We start from the raw sequence: 27,294 nt of genomic DNA, 5'->3' as shown, positions 1-27,294 counted from the left end.
TGGAGACCTAATTGTTTTGTTTACCTTCTTCACTGTGTCTCTAAAGCCTAGAATAATAAAACCCGCGAAGTCCTGGTAAAGAGCTGTCTGGTGAATGAGTGAATGAGACGGTCTGGCATTTGAGTTCTGCCTAACAGGAGAACTCCGTATTTTATACCAGATCTTCTCTCTTGGGGACTTTATATAGTAAGACACAGAGGGGGATACAAGCTGTGGGTTGGTGTAGAAACTGAAAAACAAGACGAAACAAAACTGCTAATGGAGAGAAAAGATATGAAGTGAAAGCAAGGAAGCAACAAAAGTTGTAAGTAAACAGAAGCCATGAGGTAGAAAGAGAGAAGTATCAGAAATAACAGAAACCATGAAAGAGAGACAGACAACTGAGTCCACATACTAATAGAGTTAAGACCCAGTACTAGTGATACCCTACACATCCTTTTAAAAACTTTCTAGGGGCACCTGGGTGGCTCAGGCAGTTGAGCTTCTGACTTCGGCTCAGGTCATGATCTCGCGGTCCGTGGGTTCGAGCCCCACACTGGGCTCTGTGCTGCCGGCTCAGAGCCTGAAGCCTCTTCAGATTCTGTGTCTCCCTCTCTCTCTGCCCCTCCCCTGCTCATGCTCTGTCTCTCTCCATCTCTGAAAAATGAATAGACGTTAAAAAATTTTTTAAAAACTTTCTATTAAGTAAAAAGTTATTTGTTTGATTTTGTTCCTTGCAACCTGGAACAAACTAAGACCTTAGTTGAATCATGTAATTTCTCTGAGCCTCAAATCTTCATGTATTAAGTGATGAGTTTGGAGAGAAGATGCCAAAATTTCCTTCCACCTAAAATAATTGTGTACAGCAGTGTTTTTTTTTTAATTTTTCTTTAAGTTTATATATTTTGAGAGAGAGACCACGAGTGGGAGAGAGGGAGAGAGAGAATCCCAAGCAGGTTCCATGCTGTCAGTGCAGAGTCCGATGTGGGGCTTGAACTCACGAACCGTGAGATCATGACCTGAGCCAAAATCAAGAATCCGCCGCTTAACCGACTGAGACACCCAGGCCCCCCTGTACAGCAGTGGTTCTTAAACATCAGTATACAGGATCACCTGAGGGATTGTTTAAACCCATATTGCTGCACCGTCCCCCCCATACACACCCACACACACACACACACACACACACACACGAAGTTTTTGATTTAAAAGGGTTGAGAATTTGCCTCTTTTAGATGAAGGTGATGCTGCTGCTGTTGCTGGAGGTCTGGGGACCACAGTTTGAGAACCACTGCTCCATACAGAAACAGTATTTATTTTAAAAGGCACATGTGAGACATTATCCACATTGCAGCGCCCTCTGCAAATTATTTGAGTTTGTCCATCTATCAAAGCATGTCCAAGGTTCCCATCCACTCTTGATATTCAATTTGATTTTCCATCCTAAAATGCAGGCCTTCTAGCAAAAACCAAAGACAGAATCTCTTCTCACCAAGGAGCTGATTTCATCATAAGGCTCACTTTTTTGAAATCAAGTGAAACTCACATTTAATATTGTTTCATAGACACCCAAGACAGGCCTCAAATAAGAGAAATTTCAGGATTCCTGTACTCTCTGGACCTACTCACTCACGGCAGCTGCTTATTTTCTGGCAGCCAGACATCTTTAATTACAAATGACACAGCACAGCCAATCTATGTCCCATTGAGTTTCAGGTTCTAACAAGGTTGCTTACTTCCCTGGAAGCAAGTTTTTATGAACTGAAAACTTCACAGAATAATTTTAATTGCTCTTCCAAAAGCAAAAGGCATGGCAAAAGGAAGCTTTGCAGCTTAATTTTTTTTAACATCCAGATCAAAATAATCATTAGGGGAAAAAAAATAGTTCAAATGTGGCAGGTTCAAAAGTAAAGTCTTAGAAAATCTAGAACCACCAAATAAATGGAATGACTTTTTTGGACATAATTACACTTCAAAGCAAGTAAATACCATTATTCACTTGCAAAGACAGGAAAATAGGTGTAAATTGCTTTAAGAGCTTCATAGCTCACTAGAAAACTACTTGGCAAAATATTTTATTACCAAATGACACATGGGCAAAGCTACCCACCCTCTTTCCTGTGGGAGGAAGATTGTGGCGGGGTCAAAGCGAGCCTGGGGCAGTATTTTAGGTGATTGATCCTTGGGTGATTAATTATTGCATACAAATATGGGTGTGACAAAGCATATAAAAGGCACTCAAAGTACATGTCTGGGTCACCTGATGCTCTTTTAGAAATGAACAATGGATCCCTGAAGACTGAACTATGCATGGTACCATAGTCAGGAAAAAGAAGATGGAAAATGAAGGATTAAAAAGCTTGACAGTGATTTTTTTTTTTTTTCCTGAAGCCAATTTATTTTTCTTTGAGCTAAAAGGTCTCTGCCTCAAGGCTGGCGTAAAGCAACCTTTCCAGGAAGCCACATTCATCACACCAAGGAAAAGCGCCACAGAGGAGACAGCATGATAAATACCTGGTTTCAGGGTCCCATGATAGAGTGTCCAGAAATGAGGGTAAGAATTTATTTATTTCTTTGGAGCCTGGGCTGTAGCTCAAATAATATTCTCAGCAAAGTTTGCTTCAAAACACCCAATCTATTCATTGGTTTAAGACATTAGATATATTAATTACATCATGCTTTGTCATATTCTAAAAAGGTTTATAGAGTTGTCTTCTAATCTAGGACACACATGCAAGTTATTTGTTATGGTGATTGCTTGCTTTGCAGAGTGTCTGCCCTTGACCCAGTCCCATAGATCAATGTCAGGACGAGTGAGGTCTCCAGCAAGGGACAGCATGAACCCTCTTCGTCAAGGTTAGGCTTTCGAACTTAAAGTTGGTCTGAGATTCTTCCATCAGACTGACTTGGGTTTGAATTTTATCTCCAAACTTAAACTTGTGTGACCTTAAGTGACTTAACCTCTGGAGGCTTCAATTTCCTCATGCGTAAAATGAAGCTAATTTTAAATCATGCCTCAAAGGATGTTTGTGAGTCAAATGGGACATATTATGCATAAAGTGTTTATGTCTGGCACATAGTAAGTGTTCAATAAATATCAGTTACTATTACTATTATTATATTATTTTTTGAAGAGTTTTTTAATAAATTTTTTAACGTTTATTTATTATTATTGAGAAACAGAGATACAGAGCATGAGCATGCGAAGGGCAGAGAGAAGGGAAGACACAGAATCCAAAGCAGGCTCCAGGATCCGAGCTGTCAGCACAGAGCCCGACATGGGGCTCAAACCCACAAACCGTGAGATCATGACCTGAGCCGAAGTCGGACGTTCAACCTACTGAGCCACCCAGGTGCCCCTATATTATTTTTTTATAGTAGAGCATCTCTTAATGATTTTCAATTAACTGATTGGCCAGATTAATTCACCATGCTATCCATTCCTTCTGTTAAGCATATAGACTGATGCCCATGGCATTCTAAATGTTGTCAACAGATTACACCTAAGAAGTCCTGCTCCTGCCAGTTGAGTTTTACGCTTAACCTAAGTCAGATTGGTTTATTCCCACATCTGACTGTGACAGTTGGAATTGTTATTGCCTTTTTATATTTAAAAAATAGTATGTAAATGTATGAAACATAAGAGCAAAAATATTGTTCTCTGTGGAAACTAAGTTAAACTCCTTGGAAGGATAGATGGAAAAATGATTTCTGCCAAATTAAGTGACAAAATCACAGGTTAAGAAAAAATCACAATAAGCTAGACAGCACTGCACGTAGATCACTCATAAGTATATTTAAGATCATTCTACATAGCTTGGCTAATGCTGATAAGGCTGCTATAAATATTGGGGCGCATGTACCCCTTCAAATCTGTGTTTTTGTATCCTTTGGGTAAATACCTAATCATGCAGTTGTTGGGTCGTAGGCTGGTTCTATTTTTAGTTGTTTGAGGAACCTCCATACTGTTTTCCAGAGTGGCCGCACCAGCTTGCATTCCCAGCAACAATGCAAAAGAGATCCTCTTTCTCCACATCCTTGCCAACATCTGTTGTTGCCTGAGTTGTTCATGTTAGCCATTCTGGCAGATGTGCGGTTGTATCTCATTGTGGTTTTACCAACAACAGCCAAACTGCGGAGAGAGCCCAAATGTCCATCAACTGATGAATGGATAAAGAAGATGTGGTGTAGATACACAATGGAATATTTCTGAGCCACCAAAAAGAATGAAATCTTGCCATTTGCAATGACATGGGTGGAGCTAGAATGTATTATGCTAAGCCAAATAAGTCCATCAGGGAAAGACAAATACCATATAATTTCACTTATAAACAAAACAGGGGAGCACATTGGGAAAAGAGAAGAAAGGGAAATAAACCACATGAGACTCTTAACGACAGAGAACAAACTGAGAGCTGATGGAGGGAGGTGAGTGGGGGACAGACATGATAGGCATTAAGGAGAACACTTGATGGGATGAGCATGGGGTGTTGCATGTAAGTGATGAATCACTGAATTCTACTCCTGAAACTAATATTGCACTGTATGTTAACTAACATAAAATAAAATAAAATAAAATAAAATAAAAGTAAAGTAAAGTAAAGTAAAGTAAAGTAAAATAGACTTCCACCAAAACAAACAAACAAACAAACAAACAAAACACAACCCCAAACTGAACCCTAACATAAATTGTACACCTGGATTATGACGATGTGTCAAATGTGATACGTACATCAGTTGTAACAAACGTCCTACTCTGATGGAAGGTGCTGGTGGTAAGGGAGGCTAGCCATGTGGGGTGGGAGACCTATATGGGGAAGTCTTTGTACTTTCCTCTCAATTTTGTTGTGAACCTAAAACTACTTTAAAAAAAATGTTTAAGAAGAAAAGTAAATGACCATTGCTGGTCCCATCTGAACCAGATAAAAGAGTTTCAATAGTGTTATGCAAATACGCTTTCTCATTAAGCCCCTTCTTAGAGGAGGCTAAATAAATAAGCTAAGGGAAGCAGTTATGGGTTTGTTTTGTGCTTTACCCACAACCATAATCAGTCATACAAAATAGCACGGGACCCACCCAGGACCAAAAAGTGTTGCATGAGGTAGCAAAAGAGACCATATAGAATAGAAGTTTTCCGGTGCTTCTCCACTAACTAGCAGCCTCAAAATTATCAGGAGAGTTTTCTGAGAGTACAGATTCCTAAGACTCATGTCCAGTATTCAGGTCTGGAGTAAGACCCAGAAAACTGTGGGGATTTTAAAAGTTTGCTAGAGGCTTCTGATGGATAACCAGATCTGAAAAAGATTGACATCGAGCAGTACTGTCTAATCTCCATATAATGCATGACACAAATGTGACCCACATTTTCTGGTAGTCCCATTTCAAAGTTTTCTAGCGGCCTCACTCAAAAAAGAAAAAAAAACAATCTTACTAACACTTTTAAATTTCTTAACAAAACATTTTATTTAATACAATGAACCCCAGATATTACCTTTCCAACATGTAATCAACATGAAAATCATTAATAAGATGTCTTACATCCTTTTTATTTCTACTAAGTGAAATCCAGTGCGTGATTTATGTTTACAGCGCATCTCGATTTGGACTAGCCCCAGTGCAAGAGTTCAACAGCCACCACACTCCTATAGGCTGCCATATTGGGAAGAGCAGATACAGAGGGTAAAGGGGAAAACCACCTTAGTGATGTGGGTTGTCTTGATGATGGTAATAGATTTGGATGGCTCACAACTACAAAGCCCTTAAGGAGAAGAAGTGATTAGGAGGGTCAAGAGAAAGATAATGAAACAGCATGGAAAATACAACAATATGGTTGTATGAATACGACATATGTCGTATATGAATACGACAATATGGTTCTTGGAAGCTTCGTGTCCTGTACATCAAGGGAGTACACATAAATAGTCAAAGGGAAACAAGTGAAACTGATGTCCACGTACTCACGAAGGCAGAAAGGAGAAAACGCTCAATTAGACAAGAGTGAAAGCCATCTACTGTGCTACTCATTTTTTTTTTTTAATCCAAAAATACAATTCCCACAGAGTCCATGTTCACACTTCAGAAACCTGGGGGACAGTAGAGTATGGAATAGAAATGCCTTTATAGAAAAAGTAAACTGCCCAGTATAAAGCAACTTGCAGAAGCATTTCCAAATGTTTTAAGCTGTGCACACACTTTTTGCATTTATCACGCTATTAGGTTAGTGAAAACACATTTTGGAGGCTGAAATAATAAGTCCGAACAAAGAGCTTAACATAGAACTGATGCACATTATCCTTTGGGAATTCAACTAATTTTTTTTTTAAGGATTTCAGCAGTAAAGTATTCTAACCAGGAATATCACAGCCCAAAACGCTGTAAATCAAACAAAACATTTTTGAAGGAAAGCTCCTTAATTCCTCACCAACACTTGTATCAATGAAAAAACAATCAGAATAGAACAAATTCAATGTCAGAGGTTAATGGAGATGTGTGAGGTATCAGATTACAGACTTTTATTATACAGTATGTAAAAAAATTCTATAGTAGCCCAGTGTTTTGTCTCAAGCCTAACACTGCACCAACATTTAAATGTATTTGAATCTCACATATGAAATACGTTTTCTCATTTTCCTCTTACCTGATGAATCAGATGGCACAAAATCAGCTTTTGAAGAAAGTATAGAGTATTTATAAAATTCTAAGAATTCAATTTAAAACCAAACTCTTTCATATGCAGATTCATAAATACGTAAGGATGTAGTGATGCTCCATCGGGGGATACATTTTTGTACTCATTCATCCCGCAGAAGTACTGGGTTTTCACTGCTCTGTCACGTGATACTTTTGCTCAGATTAAAAATGGTCAAGGAGGGGTGCCTGGGTGGCACAGTCGGTTAAGTGTCCCACTTCAGCTCAGGTCATGATCTCACGGTTCAGAGGTTTGAGCCCCGCGTTGGACTCTGTGCTGACAGCTCAGAGCCTGGAGCTTGCTTCACATTCTGTGTCTCCCTCTCTCTCTGCCCCTCCCCTGCTGCTCTCACTCTGTATCTGTCTCTCAAAAATAAATAAACGTTAAAAAAAAGTGGCCAAGGAAACTCAGGATTCAAACTAGAAATAAATAGTAACTTGACAACATGGACATTTAGTTTCCATACTCATACACACAAGTCACAATGGCTGTATATTAATGATTAAATAATTAATAGATAATATTAATAGATAATAGATTAATAGATTAAAGAATTAACTCCTTTAGGCAGAGATCTAAAAGATGTTTGAAATCACAGCAATTAAGCTTTTAGCCAAGTAAACAGACACTCACTGTATTTCTTTGATAAGTTTGATAACTGACTATTAATTGGCCATAGTCAGTTAATCCCAAACAAAACAACAATCAGCTAAATGACCAAACATTACACTAAAAAGAGAAGTGTTGATTTATTAATATGCCAGTGGTTTGTGCCCATTTTTCAGTAGATCGATATTTACTTATTCAGTCAACTAATCCTTGCATTTTCAATATACAAAGCCCTCTGTTAGGTGCTGCGCTGAGTTAAGCTAATAGTAAAAAAATAATAATCTGTTCTTTATGTTCACTTTACGAGCACTGTGCATACTCACAAATACAACTGAAGATCAATGAACGCACATAGGAAACATTATGCCTTTTGATCTCCTGAGCGCCCAGTCACTGTTGTCCCCAAGATAGATGAATGTCAGATTTTCTCCTGAAAGTCTCTCTACCACGGTCACATTGGTATATAAATTGCTTCCCAAACTGCACCGTCTCATGTTTATTTTCATCCTTCTCTTTATTTTGGGTTCCTCTGGCCACCTAAGTGCCCTCTCACTTATCCTCCACAGATATCTTTCCCTTTAGAGCTATTTTGACACAGGTAAACTGGTGATGGCCTTTTATTTTACAAATCAGTATCACGCAAGAATCACAGGACATGTTAAATACATGTAACAACAAAGGGATATCAAGGTTAGAGGGTGTAGATGACAAGGAAACAGAAAAAGTGAGCAAGTATCATCACCTTTCTGTGAACCTCTGCTTGGCTAGAGCGTAATACTGAGGAAAGGGCATCACCGGTCTGTTACCTTCTTCAGAATGTATCCTAATTCATTTTTCTATCTTTGTGATGATCATCATGGACTTGGCCATTTGACCTCAGGCTGCTTTATTCCCTATTTGCAGATGTCTAATTTCAGTGAGTGAAAGTGTTCTCTGTTGGGTGTTTTACACTGAACCTCCGTCCCCTCACATGTCTTTGGGCCTCTGCACAAATTCCACAGAATGGTCTATAATCCCCCTTGTCTTCTTTAGCTCCTTAAAATTACTGTTAGAGTATCCTGTGTCCTTGTATCGGTCCAGGTCCCAGTGGGAAATAAATGGCATACTCAGATAGTCTAAGTGAGAATAGCTTAATAAAGAGATTATTTATAAAAAAGAGTAAGCACATTTGGGGAAACAGTAAGGAGTGATATAGGATCCTAGGACAAGTAAGACCAGAAATCTGTCACTACCCCTGGAGAGAGTTGGGACAACGCTTTGCCCTATAGGGCTGGGGTGAACCAACAAGAAGCCCCAGTTTAAACACCCCAGCCTCATCCCCTTCCCACCCTGCTGGTGCCTCTCCTTAGTGTGGCTAAAGTGAAGTCAATGAGAAAATAGAGAAAGATCATAGAGAAAGCAGAATCAGACAATGTAGGGCCTTGCAGGTATTGTAAGGACTGTCTTTTACTCTGAGTGAGATGAAAATCCACAAGGGAATTCAAGCAGAGAAGGGAAATGATCTAATGTAAGTTTTCAAAGGCTCGCTGCAGCTGCTACTGGGGAGAATAGACTGTTGGGGTCAAGAGTGGAAGCAGGGACCCTGATTAGAAGACTCCTGCAGCTATCCAGGTGGGACATAATACTGACTTGTACCAGAATGAAAGCAATGAAGGTCGTAAGAGATTACCTCATGTTGACTATATCTTGAAGTTAAAAACAACAGGATTTGCTGACAGAATTGAAAGTGGAGTATAAAAGAGAGAAGGCAAGGATGACTCCCACGTTTTTGACTTGAGCCATTAAGAGGATAGAGTTGCGATTAACCACAATGGGGAGGAATCGGGAATGGAGGGAGTTTTTGGAGGAAAGATGAGAAGCTTGGTTGAGAAGCCTTTTAGACATCCAAGTGGAGATGTTAAGTGAGCTGTTGGGTATATGGTATTTGGAGTTCAGAGGAAAGTTCTATTAAAAAGATATAGATTTAGGGGAGCCTGGGAGGCTCAGTCAGTTGAACATCCAACTCTCGATTTTGGCTCAGGTCATGATCCCAAGGCCATGGCATTGAGCCTCGAGTTGGGATCTGCACTGAGCATAGATCCTGCTTGAGATTCTCTCTCTCTCTCTCTCTCTCTCTCTCTCTCCCTCTGCCCCTCTCCCCCACTCATTCTCTCTCTCTCTCTCTCCAAAAAAAAAAAAAAAAGAGAGAGATAAATTTAGAAGCCATCCACAAAACTATGGATGAGACCACCAAGAGACTGGGTGTGAATAGAGAAGAGATCCAGGAAATGAAACCTGCTTTCTCCAATATTTAGGTCAGAGACAGAACAACAAACTGGTAATATGGACCAAGAAGGAGGAGTCAAGGAAGCAATCAAAAACAAAAGACAAGTAAAGGAAGTGTTTCACAGAAGAGACAGTGATCAACTCTCAAGTGCTACCAAGAAGTCAAGAAAGGTAAGGATTGAGAATTGAACATGAAATTTAATAACATAATTCACTGGTGACCCTGGGAAGAGAAGTTTCAGGGGAATTTTGAATGAATACTGATTGGAGTGGTTTTGAGATGACCTGGAAGGAGAACTGAAAACAGGGAGTACAGACAACTCTTTTGGATAGTTTTGCTATAAATGGGAATTGAGAAATGGGGACAGTAGCTAAAAAGGATGCAGGAACATATACTTTGCCCATTCACTCTGTCTCTCTCCTGATGTCTCCTCTCACCTCAAATTTCCATCACCTCCTCCCTCATCTTGATTCTGGCTGGTGACCTTGCTTCCTTGTTTCAATGAGAGAAACAAAAATAATCAGGGAGGAACATCAACTTGCCACCACAATTTCTAACCTCCAGTCTGCAACATGAACCCAGTTGATTTGGTTGCATGCTTTTTCTGCAATGGTGTCCAGCTGTGTGGGCGTAGGAACGGAATAGGTTCACTCGTATAGTATTAACCAGTATTGCATTAACAGTATTGTAATAGCCAAGGTTGTGGTTTTGCTAAGTGAGGATGATGAAGGGTGCTGGGGACAAGGACAAAATAATTATAAAATTGTAACGGTGATACCTTCCATTCTTTATGGCCCCCGAGAGCATAAGAACTGCCCTGCTGTCCAAGGCTGGGCTCTGCCTGTTCAATAGAACTGCTCAATCTTGGCAGAAACAAGATGGCGACAGCTCACGTTAATTCTAATGTTTAGGGATTTACTCAAAACTTGTGGCTTCCTTTCACTATTCGTTTTACATTTTGCCTCTACACTTACTCAAACTTACTCTTTTTGGCCTCTATCACCCTTAGAGTAACATGGTATCTCCTCAATATGCAAAGTAGCTTTCTGTGTAATTCTTTCATAGATTAGCCTAAATTATAATGGTGAAAAGAGTGTGTTTGCTCAGTCTGCACCACACATGACCCCTGTCATAGAATTCAACTGTCATCTTTCCATAATGAAGAACCTCCATATTATCCTAATCATATTTGGCAGTGCTTGTATCCCCAATACACAAAATATGACCACAGTTCATATTCATGTTCTCATTTCTTAAATACCTTTTAAATAAACCATCACATTAGGCATCGGGGAACGCATAGAAGAATGCCTCCTACCTTCAAGAGAGTCTTAATCAAGGATGCAATCTCTAAGCTAGCGTGGGTGTGCAAATGAGGGTTTAGAGCAGGTAAGAAAGTGCAGGGAGAGAAGCATGCAGAATCAGGGATAAGATTATCTGACCTCATTGTTCAAAGACCTAAACTGTCATTGAAAGAAAACACAACAACAACAACAACAACAAAAAAGCACAACAGACCCAACAATCAAGGAGCATTCAAGGCAGAAGGCTTAGATTTTGGAAATATTTAAATTTGTTTTGTTCCCTAGGAAACAAACAAAAAAAAATTCTACACAAATAAAAAGTAAGACACTGTGTTAAACATCCAGTATGCAAGTAGTGTGCAAGAATGGATGTCCCGTTTGAGAAATGCCTTTCAGAGAAATGTCTCCACACAGCCACAGCCAATGCTCTTAACACGCATACTATCTACAGAAGCACAAAGCCAGAGTTGAGGGCTGAAGTCAAGAGCAGGAATCTGAACAGACATAAACTCCCACTGGGCAGAACAGTTTTCTATAATCTTTCTAAATAATCTTCAGACCAGCTTCTATGAACCCCTTAGGACCGGGAGCCTAATAAAGTTCATGGCCTTCGAAAGCTATTTATAAAACTTTTCTGAGAAGGTTACACAAATATATTGTTTCAAGCACTATGTAACTAAAAGTTATAAACCTATTCCTTAAGGGATATCCAAGTTTTTAACAGATTTTAAAACTATCTTGATATAGCCTGGGGCTTTGCAAAGACAAAAGTGATCTAATTGTATTTTATATACACGTATATTTATTTAAATCTGCTGTGATAATTCTGTATCATCATAATAATAACCACCACCATTTATGTTCTGAACACTGGGCTAAGCAGTTGACACATACCGTTTTAATTAATCTTCATTTAAAAAAAAAAGCTATAAGATATTATTAGTATTCCTATTTTAGAGAAAAAGGATTGGGGTTTATAGAACCTAAATGACTTCTGTAAGGTCCTACGGTCACTAATTGGCAAAGCCAGGATTCATACCCAAGTCACTGTGGGCTGAAACAACCAGTACACGTGTGTGCCCATGTGCACACACACTGGAAGCCATTGTGTTTGCTTGACTTATCACTTTCCAAATGACTTGATTATGAACACCACAACTTCTACTAACAAATCTGATGCCCACTGGTTGGTCCTCCAAACCTACCAAAAACCTCTGTCAAATCTCATTTTAAAGTCCTTAGTATGTCAAAAGGGATGAAAACTAGCAGTCCCTTTCTTCACAATGTGAAAGAAAGCACATTGAAAAAGAAAGGTGGAACAGGTTTTAAGATTAGATATTCCCTTCCTACTACATATGGAGGCTAGGATAAAGCTCTTACTGAGTTATGATTAAACATCTATGGTTTTCATTTATTCAGACTCACGCTCAAGCCATTATTTCTGATATAGTAACCCTGTCAGTGATATAAGCTGCCAAGTCGTGGACTAAATTTCAAGTTCACCTTTGAATCTCTGGTCAACCCATAAAAGCTATATTTATGTATTTGTTAACCCTGGATTTTAATGGAAAAAGAGTTGGCTTATTAATAAAACGTTCTGTTTAGTACACAGAAGTCAAATTGATGCCATTGTGGGAGGCTTGCTTTCGAAAAATAAAACAAACACAAAAAAAAAAAAAAAAAAAAAAAACAAAAAAAAAAAACCAAAGCAAAACAAAAAACAACAAGCATAACTCTACGAAGCAGACTCTATGAAGACATGAGGAAATCAAAGCTCATAGGTTTATGAAAATGAGAAATAGAAATCCATATTTAAAGGTAGAGTTTTTTAAAATGTTTTAAATAAGACATCTAAATATGTAGAATTTTAAAATGAAGGTAAAGGCTGGAATGCAATTCTCCAGTTTAAATTAATCCTTGGAGGGGCTCCTGGGTGGCTCATCAGTTAAGCATCCAACTCTTGATTTCAGCTCAGGTCACGATCTCAAGGTTAAAGCCTGGTGTCTGCTTCTGTGTCGCTTGGGATTCTCCCTCTCCCTCTCTCTCTGCGCCTTCCCTGGTCACATTGTCTCCCTCTCTCTCTCAAAAGAAACAAACATTAAAATATAATAATAAAATACAATAAAACAATCCTTGGAATCTTTTCTTTCTTAACCAGGGTAAAGACCTACCATAAGTAGCAAAAAAAAACCCTTCTCTATTTAGGTCTTTGTTTTCTCCTCTTTTTTTTTTTTTTTTTTTGTAAGCCAATAAATTTTGATTCTCCAGGTACTCTTCTAATAGCTGGTTAAAATTCCCAAAGGAAGCTGAGAAAGACTATGCCAAGTTCATCACACATAGAGTGCATGTAGATTGATTTACGGATATGTATCTTTTTCAGGATTGCAGCAAAATATATCCAGGTTGCACGTTACATGTTTGTATTCCTTGAAATTGCCTCCGCCAAGAAAGGTACCAAACAATACTGAAAAGAAGCAGAGGTTCAGAGACGTGGAGGCCCGCGGATTTACTAATCTAATCACTTTCTCCCACATTAACATTTAACAAAGCAGTTAGTAGTACTTCTAGTGTTGGTGCATATATGCATTTTTATTGATCTGAAATCCAGGTTCCTTGTTCTTTATTATTAAAGTCTGTTTAGAAATTTGAGAAGAAAGAAAGCAGATACGTGTTTAGTGTTCTTAGAAAATTACTTCTCCATAAAAAACAAAAAACAAAAAACAGAGATTGAAAATCCCACAGCTGTAGGGTCAAGTTCTTTGTTAGGCATGTACAGCTTCCTAAATCCCATAAAAATCTCAACATCTGACCCATTTCATTTTTACAAAGGAAGGGACTACCACACTGGAAAATATGCGTAAAAATCTGCAGCATTCAGAGGCATTAAACAGTTTTATTTCACATTTGTTTCCTGTGTATCCTGCTTGATAGACACACGGTAGCACCTGCTACTCTAACTCTACTCTCCTTCGGCTCCCAACCTTCTCTTTTCAGAAGGGATTAGCAGCCGCCTTTTCCAGAACGTCTGAAGTAATGCTGCCATCTTCTGTTCATGGAACAGAATGTAACGAAATCACCCTCCAAAGGAACACAAAGGAATGGAATGGATAAAAACGACCAACTAGAGAATGCTGGCTCTCTCCTAACTTTGCTCATCCAGTAGATTAAGGCCAATTTTATTCAAAATGGCAACGCCACAATAATTTTGTTTTAAATTAGATATGCTTTAGAGAGAAGCTACTGTAGGAGTTCGGGAGTGTTTATCGGGACGTTAAGGTGGTAGTTCTGATTTTTCTAAATACTGCTTCCATTATCAATTACTTATTTTTTTTTCAAACGAAACATAAACAAAGCATTTTAAAACTTTAAAAATAACAATTGTATGTGTTGAATTTTAATGGTAGCGAAAGTGTTTTCAAGAAATTGATTTCTCTTCAACGATTCCGAATTTAGAAACACTCACTGGGCAGAGAGCTGGTGGAAGGCAAGTTCAATGGTGACAAAAATTACAGTTTTATTGTGGAATTTTACCAAGGTACAGAGACAAGTGAGCAAATAAACGTTTCAAAAGTTTCTATTCAATGTTAACTTTTAGGATCTAAAAGCATACTCACCAGAGAGTTCCATATTTTCAAAAGTTATTTATTTATTTATTTATTTTTGCTCACAAACCATGAACACTGATGTTTGAATGCAATTGTCTCCTCAGATTTGTGTGGATGGGAACTGCATTCTGGCCTAGGGTAAGAATCCACATCTCATGCTTATAACTCAAAGAGATCATTAAGAGGTAGGCTCTTCTTGACAAACATTAGCAACATCTGCCAACAGTATATTGAAGACTGGATATCTAATCCAGAACCATTTTTAAAAGAAAAAGTCCAAGTCTCCTACCAATCGGTTATAGATGGTAATGCTCCTTCCTCCTTTAAAGTCATTTATAACCGCTTCTGAAAAGTGAGGCAAATTTATTTACTTTATTTAATGGCAAGATAAAGCAGCTAGCTGAAACCATTTGTAAAATGCATCGTCATTATTCACTTTGAGACAAGGTTTCTTCAAATCACTGTTTTCTGGACAAATATCTCCCCTTATCTTCCCTTTTTTTTTTTTTTTTTTTGTTTTTTTAAAGACACATCTTTGAATCGGTTAGTTCACCTGTATATCGAGGGCCCAACAAGGGTCTCCACTGTAGATCTCTAGTTTGGGAACCTTCACTACTCTGTATCGTTGTTGGCCTGGATAATATGGAACAAGTGCAGGTCAGAAAAATACCGCACAGCCAAACTCCAAGTGCAGAGCATTGTAAAGGGATGGCCTGTGGAAGATTATGCATGCACATTTTAGTTTTGTATAAACAATCTTCCACATCTGTACGTTCCTCTTGCGGGAGCCAACTAAATTGCCATCATTAACTTATTTTTCAGGCAGTAAAATGTGTTTATGGACTTATAGTATATTTGCGGTTCTCATCACTGATATTTTTCACTTACACATAGCAATTTACAAATATAATCCCTCTACATATTAAGTACAGAACAGTTTCATCTTCAACAAAGTGGCAAATCCTGTAATCTCTTAGTTTATTCACATATCCAAAGGCTTCTTGGGGCATGCCCTGGGATTTGGGACTGTGTCTTCTCAGCTGGAAAAGGAAGGAATCAAACAAACAAACAAACAAACAAACAAAAACGTTTCTCAGGTCCTTCCATCGGAAAAATTCAGATTCTAACTGCAAAGTGGAGTCTGCCATGGGAAAATGTAGCCACTTCAGGCCTAAACTCCAGACCTAATTCTCTCTGGGCAAGAGAAAGCATCTTCTCCAGAAATATAGGAAGAAAATAGCAAGGTCACATTTTGGTCAGCCCACAGAGTTACCTCAGTAAAATAACACAACCAGTAATGGTAATAGAGGCAAGGTAGCTACCGTGAGAAAACAATTTACCACAATTGCCATTATGATTACTTTAGATGGCAATATTAAAGAAGGCACTTGTGTCATTATATAAAATACTAAAATTCCCTAAATTCTGTACCATTTAGCAGTAAGCTAACTTTGGGAGGTGATCATGATAAGTATAATAGAAATACACTTTTTTTTTTTTTTTTTGCACTAAATGATTATTCTTAAATAGAGCCCAGAATTATGTAAGAACCCCTTCCTGGTAGTCTCTCTTCAAAGGACTCAAATCAGACACGCAGCAATTTGCGGATTGCCTAAGATGACAAAATGATAGAATAAAAGAAAGGTCTATTCTTTCTCTGCACAGTTGAACTCTCATCAAGGCATCAAGCCAACAAAGAATCAGAATTAAAGGCTGAAAGGAACAATTTACATGCTCGCCCACTCAACTCTACATATGGGGTTTGTTTTTGTTCTATATTATTTGTGTGTTGGGAAGACTGTGCTTGGTTATTTGTGTTCCGGTTTAAATAAAGTAATATAAATATTATTAAATGTATTTTCTCCTTAAGTAAGGGTTTGTATCACTCACCCAAACTGGCAGTTAATTTCCAAATTTGCCTTACAAGGAAGATGGAGTTAACCATATAGGTAGGCTATAATGTTTTATTTTGCTGAGAAGAATTTTTAGCACACAAGTACAAGGGTGGGGACCGGCAATGATTGCGAGCACTTCCATTTCAATAAAAGACCACTGAAGTTGAGACTGTGATCACCAGGAAAGACAAGTACTGGACCTGTAGCCAATGCAATGTGAGTGGGACTGGTCAGCTGATATTCAGCTCATGTATACGTATTTTCAACTAATGACTTACAACGTTAAGTGATTGCTGACCTTCCAAAATCAAAGGCGAATGTCGACATTTTCTCATTTTTGTCACTGAAGAAAATAACGTGTGGAGTAAACTAATAAATTCTTGCCAGGGGCGCCTGGGTGGCTCAGTCGGTTAAGCATCTGACTTCCACTCGGGTCATGATCTCACGGTTCGTGAGTTTGAGCCCCGCATCGGGCTCTGGGCTAACAGCTCAGAGCCTGGAGCCTGCTTCAGATTCTGTGTCTCCCTCTCTCTCTGCTCCTCCCCTGCTCACGCTCTGTCTCTCTCTCTCAGAAGTAAAATTAAAAAAAAAAAATTTATAAATTCTTCCTACTACGTTATAACAACATGAACATGTATTTCTCTCCCACTCCTCCCTCCCTCTCCTTCTTCCTTTCTCCCCTCCTCCTGCTTCTTGTTGTCCTCCTCCTCCTCTTCCTTCTTCCTTTTCTCCTCCCTCTCTCTACTTTCTTCCTTCCCTCTGTCTGGGAGGAAGAATTTCTTCTGCCCATCAACGTCCTTTTGGCTGGACCAAGAATCAAATTAGCCAAAGACAGGTTAACAAGAGAAAATCAAATTTAATTTCTTATGTACAGGAAATCCATACAGACATGGAAATTCAAAACACAGGCAAAATGAGGGGTATATGTCATCCTGAACTAAAGAGAAGGGGGTAGGGGCCCGGGACTCCAAAGGGAAGAAATGAAATGCACAGGAAGATGAAAAAGACTAAATGTTTGGTAAACGACTGTTTGTTGGGCCGCTCGGAAACAATGGGACACGAAGGACTTTGATCAAACAGGCCTTGCCAGTTTCCTCCCTGTTTATCATACCTAGTTCTTATCACATAATGTAGTTCTCTGTGGTGACAGCTCTCCTTCTGGACCAAGCAAGACCTCCATCCGTTTAGACAGTTGTTGGGGAGGTAAAGAGCTTTTCCCTGAATCTACTAGGTTTTGATGGCCTTTAACTCAAAATAATCTTCATGCCAAAGTGTTCCATCTTGAGGCAGTCTGCCCCTGGCCCCTACACCTCTTTCTCCTCTTTTCTTCTGTCTCTTTTCCCCTGTTCCCCCCCCCCCCTTCCTCTTTCTTCTTCTCTACTCGCACCCCACCCCCACCGAAATACAGCTTGCTTTCACAACGTCACCTTCACTTGCCACAAATAAACCGAACACCTCCTTTCAAGTTGTCCTTATGCGAGAAAGTACTGGGTCTCCTTGTTCGGGCCGGTTTCTGCTTCATGACAGGAACCCCTGCCCGTTGTTCTCAAGCTACGACAGGGGGAACGCAGTGAGCGGTGTTACTAAAACAGAGAAGCCTCTTTGAAGACCAGCTCGTTTCTTACCTGTTTTATTTTTACTGCCACCCAACCCGATAGTTGCAAACTGTAACTGAATGTTAGCCAAACCTACATCTGTCCTGCACTCTATTGCCAACAGCCCTCCAGATGGCCGCCATGCTACCTGGAATGCTTTGAAGGAGGCGCGCTTCACGTGACAACCGTAGGCAACAATCAAGGTCATAACAAGTGTGAGTTTTATGCCTTGATCACAGCTACTTAAAAACCTGCAAGCTTTAATAAACCTCGATCGCTCTCCAGACAAAGTTCTGAATCCTCCGCCTGCCCTTCAGCATGGCCCACATGATGTGTGCTATCATTTTCATGTTTTAGAGTAAAATTTCCAGATTCTTTACAGGACGGAAATTTAGAATATGAGATTTCGGACGGGATGATTCCCGAATTCAGCTCGTGGCGTGGTGCTGGTGGTGCAGTGAGCATTGCTGCCTTCCGAAATGCAGCTTGTGGGTCAGAGTAGGGAAGGTTCTAACTTCTTCTTAAAAATGACATGGGGACTCCCTTCTGAAATACTGGCATAACTGCATCATTTTATAATCCACGTGTGGGGAAGCACCTCCCAGCGACTCACAACCTGCGCCCACTTAGCAGAACATCTGCTGACCCCTGCAACTCACCGAGTACATCCGAGCATCGGATCCGAAAGCGAAGACAGGGCTTTTAATTTGTAGCCTCTTGTATGTTAATATTTTATTTCCCCCTTATGAATCCCATAGCTATTTCTTTCTTTACGTGCATTTTGCTCCTGTTAATCTGGTGGCAGTGCTATGAAATGTCACAGGCCTTTCACTCAGTGTTTCTCTAACAAGCCAACCAGGTACAAACAGGATTTTTATATCCATTTGTAAATTTTAGTCGGGGGCAGCTGAGTTGAGAGAAGGGAAAATAAAAAGACAAATACTACATTTGTGTAAGGTTTCGTTCACATCGCCTGTACAATACCGTGCTGTTGGCATGTGTCTTAATAAATAGGCTTCAAAAAGAAATCATTGCAATGTAAAAATAGTTTCACCGAACTCACATGCTTTTTACTGTTCCCAGGTCTCAAAGTGGCTTTTAAAGTGATTTCTCAGACTCTTAGAGCTCTGTACCCCATATTGTGATAGGATACATTTCTCTGCCCTGCTCCCTAGAGTGGAGCTGGAGCGAAGGCAGGCTGAGACAGCTTGGCACCGTTCTAGTCTAAAAGAGGCCCCGCTTGAGAGATTGACTACTGTTGCTAGAAAAAAAGGAACATGAGAAATTCATGTGTCAAAAGAGGCTGGGGAGTGTAAGCCTTGAAAAGAAACCCCACTACCTACCTACCTACGTCCCTCGCTAAGTAGATTGAAAGGTCAAATCTGTTCATCCAACAAAAAATATTGGAGGGCCTACCAGAGCAAGCAAGGTCCCAGCGATACAGCGCGGAACAAAGTCAATGCTTCTACGGAGTGACTCTGTGTTCTGTAATCTCCAAAATACCTCCGCTGCCCTGATACTCTCCAAACGATGCCTTTTCCAAAAACTGAAACAGGCCCGCTCTGGGACAGGCAGCTCTCCACAAAGCTCAGTGTAGTGGAAGAGAAAGGAGTCTAACAAAAGCATACAATTATGGACCCAAACCTTTTCCTCTGGGAACGGTGGCAAGAGTTCCCGTTTCTCGGTTGTACATAAAATAACCACGGTCGCCTCTCCTGACAGCCTGCCGGCACATCATGACCTCCCTGCTAGGGACTGTGGATTCTGCAATAGCAAGGCAAAGAGCAAATGCAGCCAGTAGTAAATTAAAGCCCACTGATCTTCCAAGAGTGGGAGAAGAACCTTCTCCTATGAGGAGCCTGCTGTACTTAGCGCCGCTTCCCGAACTGATGTGTCATCCCCGTACAGGGGTCAGCGCTCGTCTCTGGGTTGTTCCAACTTCAGTCAGTGTGCTGCCGAAGCGAGCACGCTGGTTAGTGCCTATCGGGCTTGTTCCCCCATCCGTCCCTCACCAGGCGCCAGCTTCTTACTGCCCTCTGCTGGTTAAGTCTGAGGTCAGCCTTTTTTGTGCTTTACCCAACTATTTTACGAGTCAATAAAGGCACTTGTTCACAGAACATTAATTTTTTAAAAAACTTTTATATTTGTGATACTTAATGTTAACCCTGAGAGAGCCCTATACCATCATTTCCTTTCTTTAAATGTTTTCTTACTACAAAAGCAACATATGTCGAATGAAAAAAAAAAAAAATAAGCAAAAAGCCCACATACCCACCTTGTAAGAAACAACCACTAAAATCTCGATGTGTATTTATATATTCCTTTATTTTTTTTTACAAAATGTGGCCCTATCATACTTTTAATATTGCTTTAAAATATAGTAACAAATGTCCTTCTGTACTGTCCATTTTTGTGGCATCATCATATCCCGTTATGTAATTGAAACACATTTTACTTAATCATTCCCCTAGTTCAACCCACAAAAGTATTTCCAATAGTCCTGTCATAAACATACTAATAGCTATAATCACTCGTTCCTTTGTAAGTGGTCAATAAATGTGTGTCCATAACTAAGGACATTCTGAATTATGTTTACATTTTTTCTCTCCCTTTATCATCAAAAACCCGAAGAGTTGATGGGACCTCTTGGGTTGGCAGGGTCACAGGATGATCACCAGTGCCTCTACCTTTGCACATTTCACAATCTTGTTGAGTTCATAAAGAGATCTGAAAGAGACTGAGTTTCTACCTATAAAAGTACTTCTCTGTCTCCTCTCTGGCACTTTCCCTTTCCAAAGCCAGTTTGCCATAGAAATGAAATTAGGAATGTGAGGATGATGGTCAGTGACCACGGAGCCAAAGAAAAGCAGAGGAATACTCTTAACACATGCTTCGTGCAAACCAGGAGGGAATTGAGAAGATTGCCCTTTTTGGGTAGATATAGAATCCTCAAGCACCCCTGCTCCCTCATTTTTGAAAGTTTCCAAGGAAAAGCCAGATTGTACTGCAAGTTCAAGCAGCAGACTTCAGTTAGATTGTGCAGGTTTTAGATAAAAAGCTGGCTTCAACACCTTGCTTGGGATAAAGCAGTTTGAATTTAGGTGTGCTTATGCTACTTGAAGAGTAAACCATGTTTTTTTAAAAAGGACTCAACAATTATTATTTTTGCCTGGGGAGCAAGCACCAGTCTGAATCTCTCTGAACACTCTGATGCATTAATATGTGGCCAAAGTCCCAAATACCACATCACCCTCTGAAAGAAGTGAGACCCCTCTGCCCCCAATAGGGAGTCAGGCTTCACTCAACAGGTTCCATACAGGAAGATGAGAGTCTGATGGCCTCGGTGTTGGGACACCTCCTTAGCCTAGCCATCGTGCCCCCATTGCTCTTGCTGGAACTTACTACTAGGAAGTTCTCTTCTGGCTTGTGGATGGAGCTGAGGACCCTGGCTGGGAAGACAATGTCTTATCCTTCTCAGCCTGTCCTATATTCAGTCTGGAGCGTTGAAAGCTGTGCTCGTTTCCTCTCCTTGGCTAAATAGCCTCACCTCCTCCTTCCAAGGGTCTCAGGAGTACAGGAAGAGAAACTAAAAGCTTGCTTGTGTTTAACATATCCCTTGAACCTAACTCTGTATACTTACCTAAAAAGGAAAAAAAAAAAAAAATTACCGCCAACTTAAGGACATTAGCCCTAAATGGTATTTCCACTTTTTTAGGACTTGTAACACCTCTGCCCAAATAATGGTTCCATTGCCTCTACGATCCAGCTGAAAATGAACAAATTCCTGTTTTTAACACATCCCAACTTAATTCGGCTTTTACAATTCCTCTGTGATGTCCTGGTTCATTTTTTAAAAGCATTTAGCTTACCAAGAATACATGTAATAGAAGTTTTAATAAAATCAGGACCAAGCAAAAATAAAAACTAAGCTAAGGACAAAGAAAATGGAATATTCGGCTTGGAGGTTTCTTATTGCCAAAGTGAACAGGAGTGAGTGTCACTGACCACAAGGGCAAGAAAACAGTATAAAGTGCTTAGCTCAGGGATCTGTTTGGGTCCATGAGGTTAGTCCTCAAGATTAAGTGCACATAGCAACTGGTTTCACAAAACTACCCTTTTCCCCGGTGAAAAATGAAGACAAGACGTCTGCTTCTACCCTGGCACCTCACCATGGTTGAGCTCCCTTGCGAACCCCACAGAAGCTACAGACAAATCCCAACTGTTGGGTTTAAACTGGGTTTTGAAGGATGAGTAGAAGACTGCCAGGTAGAGAAAACTGCACTTGAGGCAGAATGAGCTCACAGATGAATTACAAAGAGCTGTGTGGACTGACTGAGCGGAGCCGTGACTCGGAGCCGTGACTCACAGCAGTTAGCCGAGGGGCCACCACAATCCCTTGAAGAGTCTGCCACAGCTATACAAGGTAGAGGCTGGAGCTGAGGATGCCCCAGGCCTCCGCCTTAAGTTGGTACAAAGTAGAGGTCAACGCTTGGTGCAGCGCTTGATACACACTAGATATTCAAGAATGCTACATTCTAACCGGAAACATTTGAAGATGTTCACTTTGAGGCATACAAAACTTGAGCTACAAATGGGTGTTCACGGGATACCCCCTAGTGCACACCATTTATCTAGAGTGAATCAAAACCGAAACAGAGAACTCAAATTGGAAAGGAAAGGAAATCTAGAGTAGAAGCTACAGGAGTAGGATGTCCCAGGCCACGAAGGCTGCACAGAAGTAAACAGGACCACAGCCAAATTGTTACAAAGCAGCAAAAGGGGCTGAGGACTGAATCTGGCCAAAGTTAAAGTACAGACAAAATTATTCTAGAAAATGCCACCAAGAGGTAAAGAGGAAGGCTGTGAAGCTACTGGATTTGACCAGAAAGAGGTCTTGGTGACTACACTGACATTTTACCTGAGGACAGAAGACAAAAAAAGAACAATGAAGTATAAAAAGAGGATGGAAACCATCTCTAGTAGGATTTTGAAGAAGTGCCATACCAAGGTAGTACTTAGAGGAAGATGTAGGATCAAGGGTAGAATATTCCTTAAGAGTTTTGACTATGTTTTGCAGCTGAAGGAACAGTAAATCTGGTAATCCAAAAAAAAAAAAAAAATGCTAACAAGTCAGTGGGAGGGAATATTCAGATTAGCATCAGCGAAAAAATCAAATGCAAAGCTCTATACTCACAGCCGTTTTCCTTCACACTAACTACATTTCACATAAACCACCAAACCTAGTATTTGAAAGATAGGGTTTTTCCTACTGCATCAACAGCTCCAACAGTGCCAAATGCAGAATAAGTGTTTCAGATGTTGGCATAAACCAGAATTCAAAGTAAATATAAACCCATCCCCTTAAATACCAGCTGGGTCTGGTTGCTTTAATGTTAGCAGATTGACCCCATGCTACATTATCTAAGCGAACTACCCATGATGCTTTGAGTTATAATTAGCTCAAATTTCATTTGAGGCCATTCACTCCACCACTAGATACCACATGGAGGACAACTAGCCTTCAGCTATACCCGAGATGGCTATAAAACCTAAAGTAGGTCTTAGACAAGGGCTTAACCCTGTAAATTCCCAACATGCAGAGGAACACCATACAACTGAGCATTCAACACACCTGGAGCAGCTGGGTGGCTTAGAGCCCAACAGTGCAGAGCCTGCAAGGGATTTTCTGCCCTCCCTTGCTTGTCTCCTAAACTTACAAACCCATCTGGCTCCAGTTGTTTCACATGTGCTCCCATAACTGCATGGCAATACTGGGAAACTACACGAGATAAACTCAAAAGTATCCCCAATTTACATGAAATTGTGATGACATTTCCACGAATCCTACCTAGCTCAGTAATTCATGCTCAAACCAATATAATCAACTCGTTCCAGGCTTATTGAAATACATGGGTCATCACTAATTCCCCCCCCCCAGATTGTGACTGGAGTATCCCGCTTCTGAGCTTTAATACTTTAGTGTGACCTTCAGTCTGCTGTCACAAGTTGCAAAGACACACCCACCCTTGACCAGCCTCAGCCCATTACTCCAGGTCCTAGGCTGTTCTACCCTCAGTTGTGGTGAATGTGCACCCACCCAAGAAGCCCTGGCTGTCACGAACTGATCACTGCAAAGCCAACTTTACTCAGGTCATTCTGTTTTCAGTTGTCAACACCGAAGTTACTTACTGGTTGGAGTAGGCCTTCATTTAGACACCAGGAGACAAATAACCTGCTTCCAGTAATTTGGCTAATTTTACAATGATTATCTTTTGTCTTTTGCTAACAGAGATCTTATTTTACTGCCCCCAATAAAATAAAAATTAAAAAAAACAGGTGAGGAACAAGAGTCAAGTTTATTTGTTCATTTCTTGCATTTGAAGTATTCCTCGATGACATCCTTGGCCTGAGACTCTTTGCCATAGTCCTAAAAAATAAAAAGCAATTTTTTTAACTAACATTAATAACTCTACCAAGTTGTTAGCATTAGTTATGGTGAAGCTTTATAAAACTAGTTCGTGTCTTATGAAAATGTTTCCCATCACTAAAATTTCTTGTAGCCATTTTCAGGGACCTTAATGACTTCAAGGTCTTTAAGGCTCGTAACATGGCGTTCCTATTGCCAGCGTTTTTTAAATTTCTGCAGAAACACATTCAGCTAAGCAGATTCATTGGCCGGCTTCATTACAGCCTATTTTCCTTTTCTGAAAAGCTGAAAACGGACTCCGAATGTTGAAAATCACACATCTTTTTCGCTGAAGTTCTGGACTTTAACAATTAAAACTGAGTACAGAATTATGCAGTTTCCCAGCACAACCTTCAACCCAGAGATAAAAACGGACTTACCTTAACCACCACACAACTGCAACCAACCACTTTACGGGGTTTTCCCTCCCTGTCAATTTTACAGAGGCCGACCCATTCCCCTAGTTTCTTGTTGTCATCAACCTATTGGGACGGAATTAAGAGGGGAAAAAAAAAAAGGTCACCATATCAGCAGACATTAATACTATAAGGACAGTAAGTCAAACAGAGACGGTAGCTGTAGTCAGATAGGGTGACATGGCAGTTTCCTCATAGCAGTTCAGTAGAGGGAGCCAGTTGTCATCATGTACAGCACCAAAATCACCCAGAAGCACTGCCACTTTTTTCTGTACCAATACCCAAATTAGCAACTCATTCTGCACGAATGAAGCATTCCCATAAACTAGCCCAAAATACCAAGTTTAAGCCATGTTTTTCACAGCATCAGAAATGACCCATCTTTATACAGAACTTGCTCCAGTATAATAGCTTTAACCCAAACATGACCCTAACTGGCTCTATTTTCACGACGCTAAAGCATCTCTCAACGCAAAAAAATGGACAGCTTACCTTAATTAGGTTGATCTGGTGCTCAGCACAAAGGGCCTCCACCAACTTGACATACATAGGCTCATCGCAGTTGGATGCAAGCACACAAAGGTGGGCTTGGCGCCTGAAATGCACAATCCAACAGAAACTGCAACTCGAATCTGAGCCTACTACCACCGACCCTTTACGAGAATTATCTTGGCAATGGCTACACTGGGGGAACACAAGCAGCACCCCCACTGGAGAACAACATAACTGCCTCAGTTTGAGAAGCCGGTCAAAAAGCATATATATTCACACGTCTTTAGAACTACCAGGCCTGCAGTGATTCCCTAAAAATACCAACTTCACATACAACCAGTTTACCCATCTGTGGCCAAAGAAAAATCCTTTCCTGAGAGCCACTTACACGTTTAAAAGGCGGTATGAGAAACGAACTACGACACCGGAGTCGTTACCGGCTACCGGCCTAAAAACTTAATACTGCCCAGCACTACCATTGTACAAACAGCGCAGGGACTTCACGCCAGGACCTGAAGGGCTTCCGGCAGAGTGCGACTTCGCTGGGTTCAAGAAGCCACTCTACACCAAGGCGAACTAAGAGATCTTAAAATATAACCCGGCTGTAAGAAATTCCTAAAGGGCACGGATGCTCCACTCCAATAGTGAACACACACAGTTGTCTTGCCCACTTAAATAACTGAAAACCTAAACGGGTGTTTTTACAAATATTTCGTACTTACGTGGGTTTCTACGGCTACCACTTTCTGAACTCGTTTTTAAGTCCGGTTGCTTCTGCAACGTTAGCTTGAAATCCTCTAGTTTCACTCGAGGATACCTATCTGCCCCCTAATGTGAAATCAGCCCCACAACCTACAGGTTTGTCAGACTGTTAGGTTTCACTCACAGAAAGAGTGAAGGGGTATCCGACAACTTAAGTCATCATTCAAACACTGTAGTCTTGCTTTAAGAATAAAGCGCTCATCCCCACTCCAAACGAACCCACATACTTTAGGTGGGCCACACAGATCTGAGTTCTGATACCTTTTCCTAGGTTTCCTGTAGGACGGATGCCATTCAGAACTTTTGTGCTAACACCATGAACTTCACGCTTCCTCTCCTTGGCTGCAGTTTTGTTCCGGTTCCAACAACCCACAGTATTGAGACTGATACACGTACTTGTCTAAGGCTTTGGCAGCTTCGCGAATTCCACGTGCCAGGCCATCGTGGATGAGGGCGGTCTTCAGCACCTCTTGTAAAGCAGTATTAACGTCCATTACACCTCCAGCAGCAATGCTGAAAACGGAGCATGTCAAAACCATCACTAAACTCCCCACGCACCACCGGACGGCTTGGGACTCAAAAATCACAAACGAGGCACAGCAGGCGCCCTTAGGAGGCCGCGGCTGACCCTGAGACCCGACAACAGGCTCGCTGCCCATGCCCTTCCCCGCCCCCACGGCTCCGACCCTGGACTCACCCTTCCTCGGCCATGGCGGTGGGTTACGGATGGAGCCGAATCTTGACCGCACTGTAATGCAAAGAAAGAAAAAAAGGTTAAAAAATTAAGACACCAGCTGAACAAACAACCCCGCGCAAACCCAATCCCGGCCAAAAGCACCACAACCACCACCCCAGTACCGTTCAACTCACCCCGAGCCTCCGCCTCCGCGCGACTCGGCGGCGGCAGGGAAAGAGGTCGTGCGCGCCCGCATGACGGTATTTAAGGACTTCCCAGGACCCCCACCCCCTAGGCGCATGTGCACTCCCTTTCACGAAAGAGGTGGCTCTGGTGGTGCCGGGCTTCGAGAATTTCTATTTCCGGATTGAGGCCAATCCGAGGCAAGATTACTCTTAGTCTTCCGACTCTCCGCTGCCGGTCACTGTTACGCGCAACAGGCACCAACGCGGGCAGCCTCACATCATCCTTCCTCGCCAGGGGCGTGGCCTACGGAGGCCCAGAGAGTGGGTTATACGGAGCGCGAGAAGGGCCAAGCGCG

General features: G+C 40.9%; 1 protein-coding gene and 3 non-coding genes across 4 annotated transcripts; all 4 read right to left on the bottom strand.

Moving 5' to 3' along the window:
• Nucleotides 1-24,259: 24,259 nt before the first annotated feature.
• On the bottom strand, nt 24,260-27,001 carry RPS12 (ribosomal protein S12). Its single transcript, XM_049653000.1, has 6 exons — nt 26,948-27,001; nt 26,775-26,825; nt 26,474-26,590; nt 25,316-25,418; nt 24,788-24,889; nt 24,260-24,368 (listed from the first exon to the last, which is right to left on the bottom strand). Exons 2-6 carry the CDS (start codon nt 26,786-26,788, stop codon nt 24,306-24,308), a joined length of 399 nt encoding a protein of 132 aa, XP_049508957.1. The 5' UTR covers nt 26,789-26,825; nt 26,948-27,001; the 3' UTR covers nt 24,260-24,305.
• Nucleotides 24,494-24,623, bottom strand: LOC125939231 (small nucleolar RNA SNORA33). Its single transcript, XR_007462983.1, has one exon. It is a non-coding gene; the product is annotated as a small nucleolar RNA SNORA33 (small nucleolar RNA).
• Nucleotides 24,983-25,059, bottom strand: LOC125939235 (small nucleolar RNA SNORD100). Its single transcript, XR_007462987.1, has one exon. It is a non-coding gene; the product is annotated as a small nucleolar RNA SNORD100 (small nucleolar RNA).
• Nucleotides 26,174-26,246, bottom strand: LOC125939219 (small nucleolar RNA SNORD101). The gene has a single exon (XR_007462971.1). It is a non-coding gene; the product is annotated as a small nucleolar RNA SNORD101 (small nucleolar RNA).
• Nucleotides 27,002-27,294: the final 293 nt, after the last annotated feature.

The sequence above is a fragment of the Panthera uncia genome, assembly GCF_023721935.1.
Source record: "Panthera uncia isolate 11264 chromosome B2 unlocalized genomic scaffold, Puncia_PCG_1.0 HiC_scaffold_24, whole genome shotgun sequence".
Classification (NCBI taxonomy): domain Eukaryota; kingdom Metazoa; phylum Chordata; class Mammalia; order Carnivora; family Felidae; genus Panthera; species Panthera uncia.
The sequence above is the reverse complement of the archived record's forward strand: the minus strand, read 5'-3'. Positions and strand labels throughout refer to the sequence as shown.